General features: G+C 42.8%; 3 protein-coding genes across 3 annotated transcripts in view; 1 reads left to right on the forward strand and 2 right to left on the reverse strand.

Moving 5' to 3' along the window:
• The window catches only part of LOC310717084 (retinal-specific phospholipid-transporting ATPase ABCA4-like), a 30,989-nt gene extending 30,044 nt beyond the window's left edge, over positions 1 to 945 (forward strand). Inside the window, 2 exon segments of the mRNA XM_083524762.1 lie at positions 7 to 256; positions 497 to 945. Of these exon segments, the coding sequence (XP_083380888.1) occupies positions 7 to 256; positions 497 to 613 (367 nt within the window). The 3' untranslated portion in view covers positions 614 to 945.
• On the reverse strand, positions 773 to 7,722 carry tecrl2b (trans-2,3-enoyl-CoA reductase-like 2b). The gene is given in 14 exon segments (XM_083525249.1): positions 773 to 1,598; positions 1,759 to 1,804; positions 1,937 to 2,025; positions 2,177 to 2,234; positions 2,364 to 2,407; positions 2,528 to 2,600; positions 2,877 to 2,982; positions 3,089 to 3,204; positions 6,493 to 6,596; positions 6,974 to 7,018; positions 7,142 to 7,193; positions 7,365 to 7,619; positions 7,622 to 7,654; positions 7,657 to 7,722. Coding segments are annotated over 14 exon segments (1,200 nt in total). The 5' UTR covers positions 7,708 to 7,722; the 3' UTR covers positions 773 to 1,470.
• Positions 7,723 to 10,424: 2,702 nt separating this feature from the next.
• The window catches only part of col11a1b (collagen, type XI, alpha 1b), a 63,625-nt gene continuing 61,549 nt past the window's right edge, over positions 10,425 to 12,500 (reverse strand). Inside the window, exon 67 of the mRNA XM_083524971.1 lies at positions 10,425 to 11,781. Coding sequence (XP_083381097.1) covers positions 11,635 to 11,781 — 147 coding nt within the window. The 3' untranslated portion in view covers positions 10,425 to 11,634. The remainder of the gene's footprint in view (positions 11,782 to 12,500) is intronic.

Consider the following 12,500-nt stretch of genomic DNA (forward strand, 5'->3'; position numbering starts at 1 on the left):
TCTCAGGTTCGGTGATGGTTATGTAGTGACGATGAAGATCAGAGCAGCTCAGCCTGGTTCATCTCCTGACCTGGCTTCTGCTGAAGCCTTCATGGAGAGCAACTTCCCGAGATGTGTGCAGCGAGAGAAACACTACAACACCCTGCAGTATGAGATCACGGCCTCCTCACTCGCACGCATCTTCCAGCTGGTGGCAGAACATAAACTCAAACTCAACATCGAGGACTACTCTGTATCTCAGACCACTCTGGACCAGGTAATGAGGAACATCTCCAACCTGCAGGGCACACCACCACCACCCCCTCCTCATCATCATCGTGTGTGTGTGTGTGTGTGTGTGTGTGTGTGTGTGTGTGTGTGTGTGAGTGTAATATAGACTTTCTGTGATGGTCACCCTGCTGTAAGAGTGGTGTAGTTCCTGCCCCTCAGTGGTATTATATTAATGACCCCAGAGGGGGCAGTGTGTGATGAGGTTGTGTTGTTGCTGCTCCTGCAGGTGTTTGTAAATTTTGCGAAGCAGCAGTCGGGTGAGGATGATGATGATGCCATTCTTCATCCCAGAGCAGCTCGAGTGAAACGAGAAGCAAAAATCTCACCGTCTTCCAACAAATAACCACATCACACACACACACACACACACACACACACACACACACACACACACACACACACGCGTTTATGTTATGTCACCCTTTGCCCTGCCCCTCTGCCCCGCCCCTCCCCCCACACCACCACGTTTACATGTTTCTGTAAATGTTTTATTTTTTTTGGGGCTTTTTTGTCTGTTTGTGCTTTACTGCTAAAGCTGTGCCTGTTTAATTATAACTGCTGAAACACACACAAGTACCTACACACACACACACACACACACACACACACACACACACACACACACACATTGCTGCAGCACTTTAGTCAAAATAAAGCTCTTATTATTATGTATAATTTTCTGCTTGTGTGATTTAATGCGACGTCCTGAGCCTCAATGTAAAACTGAACATGTAAAACACACACACACACACACACACACACACACACACACACACACACACACACACACACACACACATATATGTATACAAACATGTATTTTTATTTTCCAGCTGATGCTCACGGAGGTTTAAAGGGTTTGGGTAGAAAATTCTTAGTTTTATTACAAATAAATAAATATCATTTTGTAAACATTTATTTATATAATTCAGATCACAGTGACATTGGGTCATGTCAAAGTCAAATCAAGGTCAAATTAAAGATGAAACTCCCAGATGTTTATTACAGTATGCTGGTGTGTGATGTTGGTTTCCTCCTGTTCACTGTAAAGGTACTTCCTGTTTTCTCTGAGTTTAGTGTTAATGTTAATGTAAGGACACTAGGTAGGGGTGAGGTGTGTGTTTGGGGGCGGAGCTTGTTTCTGAATTTACTGTATTATTTCCTGCATTGTGATTTTTTTTCTGGCTGTGTCCCAAATCACTAGAGGAAGAGTGGAATGATGGCGCTCCTGAGCTCAGGATAATTCTGGAACTCCTGCATGTAGGTTTTGTGTTTTCCTCGAGCCCAGATGGTCATCTGTGCAAACGCAAACAGAGTAAACACACCCACTGCCGACACACACACACACACACACACACACACACACACACACACACACACACACACACACACACACACACACAAAACCTGATTACTAACAACACACACATTCACACTGTAGGGTAGAAAAGTGTGTGTATGTTTGTGTGTGTGTGTGTTGGGGAGAACCTGGAACACATTGTGTCATCACTGTGAAGCTGATCCATGACCCCAACTGCAACAAAACACAGTAAAACTAAGTATAGTGTGTATGTATGTGTATATATATATATATATATATGTTTGTACATGTGTGTGTGTGTGTGTGTGTGTGTGTGTGTGTGTGTGTGTGTTCAGTGTAACACACTTCATATGTGTAGTTTGGACAGGAAACGAAGAAGAAGAGCCATGTGAAGGGGTTTTTACTCGGGTATGGAATCTGCAGTGGCCTCGAACCTGAAACACAAAATACATACAGTATATACCACCTTCTGTCTCTCACTGTCTGTCTCACTGTCTGTCTCACTGTCTGACTGTCTGTCTCACTGTCTGTCTGTCTATCCTGTGAAGTGATGAGAGGTGAAAGAGTGGAATGATGGACTCTCACCGTTACAGCTGAGTTGATTTAGAACGAGGTGAATGGAGAAGTTTCCACACTCACACAGCTGAGAGATTGGAGCAGAATAACAAGAGGAACATCATGTATTATTCATATCATTCAATATTCACATCACACACTTCATACACACACAACACACGCTGTTTATTTATTTACACGTCTGTGGGATACACACCAGAAATGTAATCAGTGACATGTAGATCTGTATTTTTCCGTACACTAATAAAACAACAAAAACATAGACCAGTTAATTACTGTAACCCTACACACACACACACACACACACACACACACACACACACACACACACACACACTGAGCAGTAGTTAGTGAACTTACTGGGTGTGGTATAAAGTGGGTGGTTGATGTAGTACGCTAACCATGCTGCAAATCCCCAATAATATAAACAATTCTGAAAGACACCATTAAACACCAGTTAACTCCACCCACACACTTCAAAACATACATTTAAAAACAACTCATTGACAGACAGACAGACAGACAGACAGACAGACAGACAGACAGACAGAGAGACAAAACCTCACAGAACCTCACAGCTGTCTCATGCTTTACTAAGTTAATGGCTTAATACCGATAGAATCTGGTCACACACACACACACACACACACAGACACACACACTGACACACAGACATGTTAATGAAGAATAACGGTGAATAAAGCAGGACCAGGGCGATGGTGTTCAGTGGTAGAGTTCCGTGTGAAAAGCGGTGGATGAAAATGGTCTCCACTAATTTCTTGACGTAGTGCAAAGTGTGACACACACACGCCAACCTGCACACAGTAAGGAAACACAACCACACAGAGACAATAACACTAGTGTAGTGCAAAAACAGCATTAGAGCTCTGCCCCCAGTATTTACGTTATCACTGTTCTGACCTGATCACGGCGTGGGAGCTCCGAGTGTACGCATACTCAGAACTGTAGAGAAACGGCAGCCGATAGTAAAACAGCAGGTAAATAAATAACGGCCCAATACTTTCTGATAGAAACACCTGCAATCCAACACACACACACACACACACACACACACACACACACACACACACACACACACACACACACACACACACACAAAGAGATCAGAAATGCTGAATATAGGTGTAGTGTAGTGTGTAGAGTGTAGAGTAGAGGTGTAGTCTGTAGGGTAGAGGTGTAGTGTGTAGAGTAGAGGTGTAGTCTGTAGAGTAGAGGTGTGGTGTGGTGTGTAAGGTAGAGGTGTAGTGTGTGGTGTAGTCTGTAGAGTAGACGTGTGGTGTGTAGAGTAGAGGTGTAGTGTGTAGAGTAGAGGTGTAGTGTGTAGAGTAGAGGTGTAGAGTAGAGGTGTAGTGTGTAGAGTAGGGGTGTAGTGTGTAGAGTAGAGGTGTAGTGTATAGAGTAGAGGTGTAGAGTGTAGAGTAGAGGTGTAGAGTGTAGAGTAGAGGTGTAGAGTGTAGAGTAGAGGTGTAGTGTGTAGAGTAGAGGTGTAGTGTGTAGAGTAGAGGTGTAGTGTGTAGAGTACAGGTGTAGAGTGTAGAGTAGAGGTGTGGTGTGTAGAGTAGAGGTGTAGAGTGTAGAGTAGAGGTGTAGTGTGTAGAGTAGAGGTGTGGTGTGTAGAGTAGAGGTGTAGAGTGTAGAGTAGAGGTGTAGTGTGTAGAGTAGAGGTGTAGAGTGTAGAGTGTAGAGTAGAGGTGTAGTGTGTAGAGTAGAGGTGTAGAGTGTAGAGTAGAGGTGTAGTGTGTAGAGTAGAGGTGTAGAGTGTAGAGTAGATGTGTAGTGTGTAGAGTAGAGGTGTAGAGTGTAGAGTAGATGTGTAGTGTGTAGAGTAGGGGTGTAGTGTGTAGAGTAGAGGTGTAGTGTGTAGAGTAGAGGTGTAGTGTGTAGAGTAGAGGTGTAGAGTGTAGAGTAGAGGTGTGGTGTGGTGTGTAAGGTAGAGGTGTAGTGTGTGGTGTAGTCTGTAGAGTAGACGTGTGGTGTGTAGAGTAGAGGTGTAGTGTGTAGAGTAGAGGTGTAGTGTGTAGAGTAGAGGTGTAGAGTGTAGAGTAGATGTGTAGTGTGTAGAGTAGGGGTGTAGTGTGTAGAGTAGAGGTGTAGTGTGTAGAGTAGAGGTGTAGAGTGTAGAGTAGAGGTGTAGTGTGTAGAGTAGAGGTGTAGTGTGTAGAGTAGGGGTGTAGTGTGTAGAGTAGAGGTGTAGTGTGTAGAGTAGAGGTGTAGAGTGTAGAGTAGAGGTGTAGTGTGTAGAGTAGAGGTGTAGTGTGTAGAGTACAGGTGTAGAGTGTAGAGTAGAGGTGTGGTGTGTAGAGTAGAGGTGTAGAGTGTAGAGTAGAGGTGTAGTGTGTAGAGTAGAGGTGTGGTGTGTAGAGTAGAGGTGTAGTGTGTAGAGTAGAGGTGTGGTGTGTAGAGTAGAGGTGTGGTGTGTAGAGTAGAGGTGTAGAGTGTAGAGTAGATGTGTAGTGTGTAGAGTAGAGGTGTGGTGTGTAGAGTAGAGGTGTAGAGTGTAGAGTAGAGGTGTAGAGTGTAGAGTAGAGGTGTAGGGTGTAGAGTAGAGGTGTAGAGTGTAGAGTAGAGGTGTAGTGTGTAGAGTAGAGGTGTAGAGTGTAGAGTAGAGGTGTAGTGTGTAGAGTAGAGGTGTAGTGTGTAGAGTAGAGGTGTAGAGTGTAGAGTAGAGGTGTAGTGTGTAGAGTAGAGGTGTAGAGTGTAGAGTAGAGGTGTGGTGTGTAGAGTAGAGGTGTGGTGTGTAGAGTAGAGGTGTGGTGTGTAGAGTAGAGGTGTAGAGTGTAGAGTAGAGGTGTAGTGTGTAGAGTAGAGGTGTAGAGTGTAGAGTAGAGGTGTAGTGTGTAGAGTAGAGGTGTGGTGTGTAGAGTAGAGGTGTAGTGTGTAGAGTACAGGTGTAGTGTGTAGAGTAGAGGTGTAGTGTGTAGAGTAGAGGTGTGGTGTGTAGAGTAGAGGTGTAGTGTGTAGAGTACAGGTGTAGTGTGTAGAGTAGAGGTGTAGTGTGTAGAGTAGAGGTGTAGAGTGTAGAGTAGAGGTGTAGTGTGTAGAGTACAGGTGTAGTGTGTAGAGTAGAGGTGTAGTGTGTAGAGTAGAGGTGTAGAGTGTAGAGTAGAGGTGTAGTGTGTACAGTAGAGGTGTAGTGTGTAGAGTAGGGGTGTAGAGTGTAGAGTAGAGGTGTAGAGTGTAGAGTAGAGGTGTAGTGTGTAGAGTAGAGGTGTAGTGTGTAGAGTACAGGTGTAGTGTGTAGAGTAGAGGTGTAGTGTGTAGAGTAGAGGTGTAGAGTGTAGAGTAGAGGTGTAGTGTGTAGAGTAGAGGTGTAGTGTGTAGAGTAGAGGTGTAGTGTGTAGAGTAGAGGTGTAGAGTGTAGAGTAGAGGTGTAGAGTGTAGAGTAGAGGTGTAGGGTGTAGAGTAGAGGTGTAGTGTGTAGAGTAGAGGTGTAGGGTGTAGAGTAGAGGTGTAGAGTGTAGAGTAGAGGTGTAGTGTGTAGAGTAGAGGTGTAGAGTGTAGAGTAGAGGTGTAGTGTGTAGAGTACAGGTGTAGTGTGTAGAGTAGAGGTGTAGAGTGTAGAGTACAGGTGTAGTGTGTAGAGTAGAGGTGTAGAGTGTAGAGTAGAGGTGTAGAGTGTAGAGTAGAGGTGTAGAGTGTAGAGTAGAGGTGTAGTGTGTAGAGTAGAGGTGTAGAGTGTAGAGTAGAGGTGTAGAGTGTAGAGTAGAGGTGTAGTGTGTAGAGTGTAGAGTAGAGGTGTAGAGTGTAGAGTAGAGGTGTAGTGTGTAGAGTAGAGGTGTAGTGTGTAGAGTAGAGGTGTAGAGTGTAGAGTAGAGGTGTAGTGTGTGGAGTACAGGTGTAGTGTGTGGAGTAGAGGTGTAGAGTGGAGAGTAGAGGTGTAGAGTGTAGAGTAGAGGTGTAGTGTGTAGAGTAGAGGTGTAGTGTGTAGAGTAGAGGTGTAGTGTGTAGAGTAGAGGTGTAGTGTGTAGAGTAGAGGTGTAGTGTGTAGAGTAGAGGTGTAGAGTGTAGAGTAGAGGTGTAGTGTGTAGAGTAGAGGTGTAGAGTGTAGAGTAGAGGTGTAGTGTGTGGAGTACAGGTGTAGTGTGTAGAGTAGAGGTGTAGTGTGTAGAGTAGAGGTGTAGAGTGTAGAGTAGAGGTGTAGTGTGTAGAGTAGAGGTGTAGTGTGTAGAGTACAGGTGTAGTGTGTGGAGTAGAGGTGTAGTGTGTAGAGTACAGGTGTAGTGTGTGGAGTACAGGTGTAGTGTGTAGAGTAGAGGTGTAGTGTGTAGAGTACAGGAGAACATGACCGAAGGTCAAGTCCTTACCATGGTCCATCCTATCTGAGGCCCGAGGTCCTGCAGGAACATGGTGGCTGTCGTTCCTACGGGCAGCTCCTCCAAAACATCTTCATCTTTAAGAGGTTTTCCCTCTAAACAGCAGAAGATTTTTTACTGATAATAATCACAAACTATAATCAGATTCATGTGTTTTTTTAAAGAGCCGTAACTGATTTTATTTTATATTCATAACTTTTACTGACTTTCCCCTCAAACTTACTACAACCGTCTATCTCTCTGTTTATCTCTTCTTCTACTGTCTGTCTGTCTGTCTGCCTGTCTGTCTGTCTGTCTGCCTGTCTGTCTGTCTCTCTGTTTATCTCTCCTTCTACTGTCTGGCTGTCTATCTATCTGTCTCTATCTCTGTTTATCTATCTGTCTGCCCGTCTGTATGTCTCTCAGCCCCACATGTGTGTGACCGTGATGAAGGTGTGAGTGTGTTTGGTGTAATTTGGTATAATGATTTTACCAGGGTGGAGTTTCAGAGCTTGTCTCGCTGGATACCACTTTGGATCTGCAACAGTCACACCTCAGATATTTATAATAAACCACTTCTCCTGCTGACTGCTGAAGATCTCAGATCAGCTGGACTCAGGTTAAATCATGTAAAAGAATCTCAGAAAGAAAGAAAACTCACACAATCTGTGCAGCAGGACTTTGATTTCTCCGATGGTGGCGCTCGGCTCCACCTGCTCACGGAAAAATGTCACAACCGTCATGTTTAATCAACATGAGCAAAGTAAAATTCTCTAAGAAGAATCTTGGAATCTGATCAAACGCGCTGCAGATCGGATTGTTTTTCATTTACACTGCAGATGAATCCAGACTGAAGAGTCGAGTTTTGGGTTTCAGTGACGCACCTTGTCCAGGTAGCAGAGCTGTGTCCTGGCTTTTGGGTCCAGGATCTCCACCTCGAAAAAAACATAATTTTTGGCATTTTTAGGTTCTCCGGCTTTCAGGCCGTGATCACATCTGGTTTTAATAAAGTGAGCGACGGTGAATAAATCCTTTAACTCCAAGGCGTCCATGCTGCATGCAGGAAATGAGAGTGAGAGGGCGTGAGGGGTAACGGAGGGGGTAAAGGGGAGGGTAAAGGGGAGGGTAAAGGGGAGGGTTAGGGGGTAAAGGAATCAGATCTGTGGCATGGTATGGGGCGCCGTGCTCCTGATGACTCCTCACACACGGATCAGATTCCCTCGGCATGTCGTCAGTGCGAGACGCATCGCAGCCATGAGGTGAAATTAATTCCCTCAGACGATTTTAACACAAAATAAATACTTTATAAACTCTGCAGAACTTTTAAAGAGAATTCAAAGAAGTAAATATGCAACTTTGAAAAGCATGTGACTGCCCACCATCCTGACTCCACCCACTTCCTCTTCCCTAAGGTATGTCTGAATTGCAGACTGTTCATAAATCAGTCAGTTTGCTGGTACTGAATGTATCCATGACAACCGTCATCTCTGCATTGCTAACATTAGCTACGCTAGCCAACATAGCATGCAGGTTGTGTAAAAGTGAAGAAACATTATTTTTAAAAACAAAACAAAAAAGGTAGCAAAAGGAAACGATTGATCATGTGATCAAACATTTCACACAGAAACACCAATCAGCATCTGTATCCTGTAGCGTTTACACGGCTGCACTTCACGGGCTTCACGTTATTACAGAGTAAAGAGAAGACGTGTGATTTCTAACACCAGCAGACGTCAACGATTTCAACTCATCTGTAAATCTCATGCAGATGGAAATAAAAGCCTGAGATGAAATGGAGCTGAAATGTAAGATGTACTGTCGCGCTAAATTTATCTGTGTGTGAGTGTGTGTGAGTGTGTGTGTGTGTGTGTGTGTGTGTGTGTGTGTGTTCAGTCAAAGCTGCATGACGAAAGCCAACACGAAACCCAAACTGACATTCCGCCTCATCAGTGCACTTAATTTCTGTGTGTGTGTGTGTGTATGTGTGGTGTGTGTGTGTGTGTGTGTGTGTGTGTGTGTGTGTGTGCTGTGTTTGTGTGTGGTGTGTGTGTGTGTGTGTGTGTGTAAGTGTGTGTGTGTGTGCGTGTGCTGTGTTTGTGTGTGGTGTGTAAGTGTGGTGTGTAAGTGTGTGTTTGTGTGTAAGTGTGTGTGTGTGTGTGTGTGTGTGTGTGTGATGTGTGTGTGGTGTGTATGTGAGATGTTGTGCTGTTAGCACACATCTGTTTATTTAAAACTCATCTATTTTTGAAGATTCAGGTGAAGGCAACATTAACGAGATTTCCATCAGTGATCACCTGAAAACCTCAACAATGCTGGAACTGTAATAACTGGATGTTTAATGGATGAAGATGAGCTTCTCTTCTCAGTCTGGTTCCTCTCACGGTCTCTTCCTTATAAAGTCTAATGGAGTTTTTTTCCTCACCACCCTCACATCTCCCTCATTTATTAGAGATGAAAGGATGAAGGTGTGAGGAGTCATGAAGCTGCTTCAGGACAATGTTCACCATCTGAAACGCTACTCAAATAAACCTGAACTAAAATTTAAACGGAACATTACACATTTTACATCACAGACTTTTCTTAGTCTCTCGGATCTGTGTGCAGGAACATCCAACCTTCTTCCACATTCAACCTCAGAAGTGAAGTAGAAACATCTCAGTCCTACCTCGAAGTACACCACTCTGTTCAGGCCTCTCGCACGTCTCCAGTCTTCACTGTAATAATTTTGCCAAACGACAAATTCACAGCCTCGGACATCCTCAAGGTTTTCAAATCGCTCCATAACTGCCCTACATTCTCTGGAAGTTTTCTACGTGGGGTTTTCCTCATCAGGAGGAGAACGTGGAGGAGAACGTGGAGCTGAGAGTGAACAGTGTGCTGATGCACCGCTCCGTCTCGCACCATCAATCAAATTAATTAGCTGTGGGATGCAGACACATCACACTGATCCTGTACTGTTTATTCATCACTTTTGTACACACACACACACGCACGCACGCACGCACACTCGCACGCACACACACACACACACACACACACACACACACTCACACACACACACACAGAGAACAGGTTCTGATGAGGGGGGTGATGTTTACCTCCTGCTCTCTTCATCAGCTGCAGTTATAATAAAATGAAATAAAATATAAATTTTCAGCTCAGTTTTGATTTAATAAAATAAATAAGTGACAGTTTTGGATTTTGCTCACAGACACATCTGGAGATGTTTTACTTCTGAGTCTCTCTTCTTCTTCTAAATGTGTGATCCAGCATGATGAAGCCCTTCTCTGTGAGTAAGAGGTTCCTCTCGGATTCTGCTCCTCAGATTTTCTCCTGATGTTCTGGAGGTTCAAAACCTTCCTCAGATTTATTGATGGCACTCTGATCACATGGTACAGTGTCTTTAAACATCAACCTTCACATCTTTCTCACTTTCTCTCTCTGTTGTGTGAAACATGATTCCTGATCTTGTCCTTTTCTCCACTCTGGATCTGCCGGCTTCGTGCTGATGCTCTGCTACTGGATAGAGATACTTCGGTTGGAAACCATTAGCTTTCTGAAGATCGCTGAGGTTCTTGTGAAGGTTGAACTCAGGAACCTTGAATACGGATTTGGACTGTAATTATAATTAAAAGTTTGCTTCTGTGGTTCCAGACTACAGTTTCTCAGTGATCAGGTGAAAACCTCAACAATGATGGAACTGTAATAAAGCGGTGTTTGGTGTCACCCAGAGAAGGTCTGAGTCTGATTCCTCTCAAGGTTTCTTCCACATTTTTCCCCTCACCAAAGTCTCCTCTGATTTACCCATTAGGGTTTTAAAACAGCTCTTTAATCCTTATTGTAGAATATTTATGGAATAATTTTCAGCACGTTCTTTTCTCCAGCACACGTCCTGTTTACATTATTAAATAATCCACCATACTCACGATTGAATAGAAACTAACTACATCGTACCAATCATTTATTCCAAGTTTTACATAAATTATAGAAGAAAAAAGTACACAAATGTGTCCAATTTTAAATGCCTATAGTCGTGTATTTAAAGGGAACCGAGGACATGAACAGATCTGCAAACAATATTCAGAAGACAGAAAGCAAATGAAATGAAACCACGTTGTACCACAGGAGCTTAAATACGAAGCGCATGGAGGCAGATTTCATTTTCAAAAACTTCAGAAACTCAGATACAAAAACACAAATCCCGAGAACAAAATGTGGAGAAATTTCACTGTTTAAAAAGTTTCCCTTCCAATTAGAGATGAGGTACAAAAAAAAACAAAAAAAGGGGTCTGATCTAAATGTTCTCATCTCATAGGGGTCACATGATCAGACGTCTGATTACCACAGCATTAACGCTACCACTTACACAATAAACACATTATAGTGGGAATGAGAGTAAAATCGTTCTCCTTCACAATGCGTGCGAGGCGGATAGACGTCCTCCGTCTAGACAGTGGTCAGTATTTACAGTAGGGCTTTCATGCTGATGTTTCTCACACTGGAACAGGAGAAAATAATCGATAGATATTTAGACTGAAGAATCTCTGAATAGATGAAGGACATGCACGATTCTGCAGAAAAGTCCATTCAGAACAACATTATTGTACAAAATCATAATTACATTTATATTAAAAAATGCACTTTTTATAGCACCAAAGGAATTTTTCTTTATAATCACAAGCAAATGGAAAAACACCTGGAGGAAGAATGAAGGAATAAAGAGAAGTGGAACTGGGATTAAGATTAGGACTGAGATTGGGAATGTTGAGGGATTTGGGATTACAGTGGAGTTAAAAACAGGAATTCAGATTATAATTAGAAATAAAAAGCAGTATTAAAAGTGAATTTGGTATTGGGATTAAATCTGGGGAATAGTGGTGTTGGAAGAACAGAATAAAAACACAGGAATCTGTTTCTCTTTGTGACGTGTAAAAGTGCAGCGTTTTCACCAGTTCATGTCGTCTCTTCATGTTGGTCCTAAAGATTGCTGGCCTCAGTCTCATCATTACGGCCCCACAAGGGCGATGAACATTCCCATGATGATAACACAGTGTGTATCGGCCGGCATGTGTGTGTGTGTGTGTGTGTGTGTGTGTGTCAGCTGTCCACATGTCTCGAGGCGCCCCAGCACGAGTCAGCTGAAGGTACGAGATGTTAGCCGAGGAAGCAGACGGGACCGACCTCGAAGCCGAACCTCTGGTTGGCATCTCCGAAGTCATTCAGCATCACGTCGATGATGGGAACCTGGTCGATACGAGGAGTGTTTATCTCCAGCACGGTCCGAGCGTAACCCGTCTTTTGCTGTAAACACAGAAAGGGAGATTTGATCAGGGTTTGTGTTTTTGTGTTTTTGTGTGTTTGTGTGTTTGTGTGTTTGTGTGTTTTTGTGTTTGTGTTTTTGTGTTTATGTGTTTATGTGTTTGTGTGTTTGTGTTTATGTGTTTGTGTGTTTATGTGTTTATGTGTTTGTGTTTGTGTTTATGTGTTTATGTGTTTATGTGTTTGTGTTTATGTGTTTGTGTTTTTGTGTTTGTGTTTTTGTGTTTGTGTTTGTGTTTTTATGTGTTTGTGTGTTTGTGTGTTTTTGTGTTTGTGTTTTTGTGTTTGTGTTTTTATGTGTTTGTGTTTTTGTGTTTGTGTTTGTGTGTTTGTGTGTTTGTGTGTTTGTGTTTGTGTGTTTGTGTGTTTGTGTGTTTTTGTGTTTGTGTTTTTGTGTTTGTGTTTTTATGTGTTTGTGTTTTTATGTGTTTGTGTTTTTGTGTTTATGTGTTTGTGTGTGTGTTTGTGTGTTTGTGTTTATGTGTTTGTGTTTGTGTTTTTGTGTTTGTGTTTTTGTGTTTGTGTTTTTATGTGTTTGTGTTTTTGTGTTTATGTGTTTGTGTGTTTGTGTTTGTGTTTATGTGTTTGTGTGTTTTTGTGTTTGTGTTTTTGTGTTTGTGTTTTTATGTGTTTGTGTTTTTGTGTTTATGTGTTTGTGTGTTTGTGTGTGTGTTTGTGTGTTTGTGTTTATGTGTTTGTGT

Source organism: Silurus aristotelis (genome assembly GCF_946808225.1).
Source record: "Silurus aristotelis genome assembly, chromosome: 22".
Taxonomy (NCBI): domain Eukaryota; kingdom Metazoa; phylum Chordata; class Actinopteri; order Siluriformes; family Siluridae; genus Silurus; species Silurus aristotelis.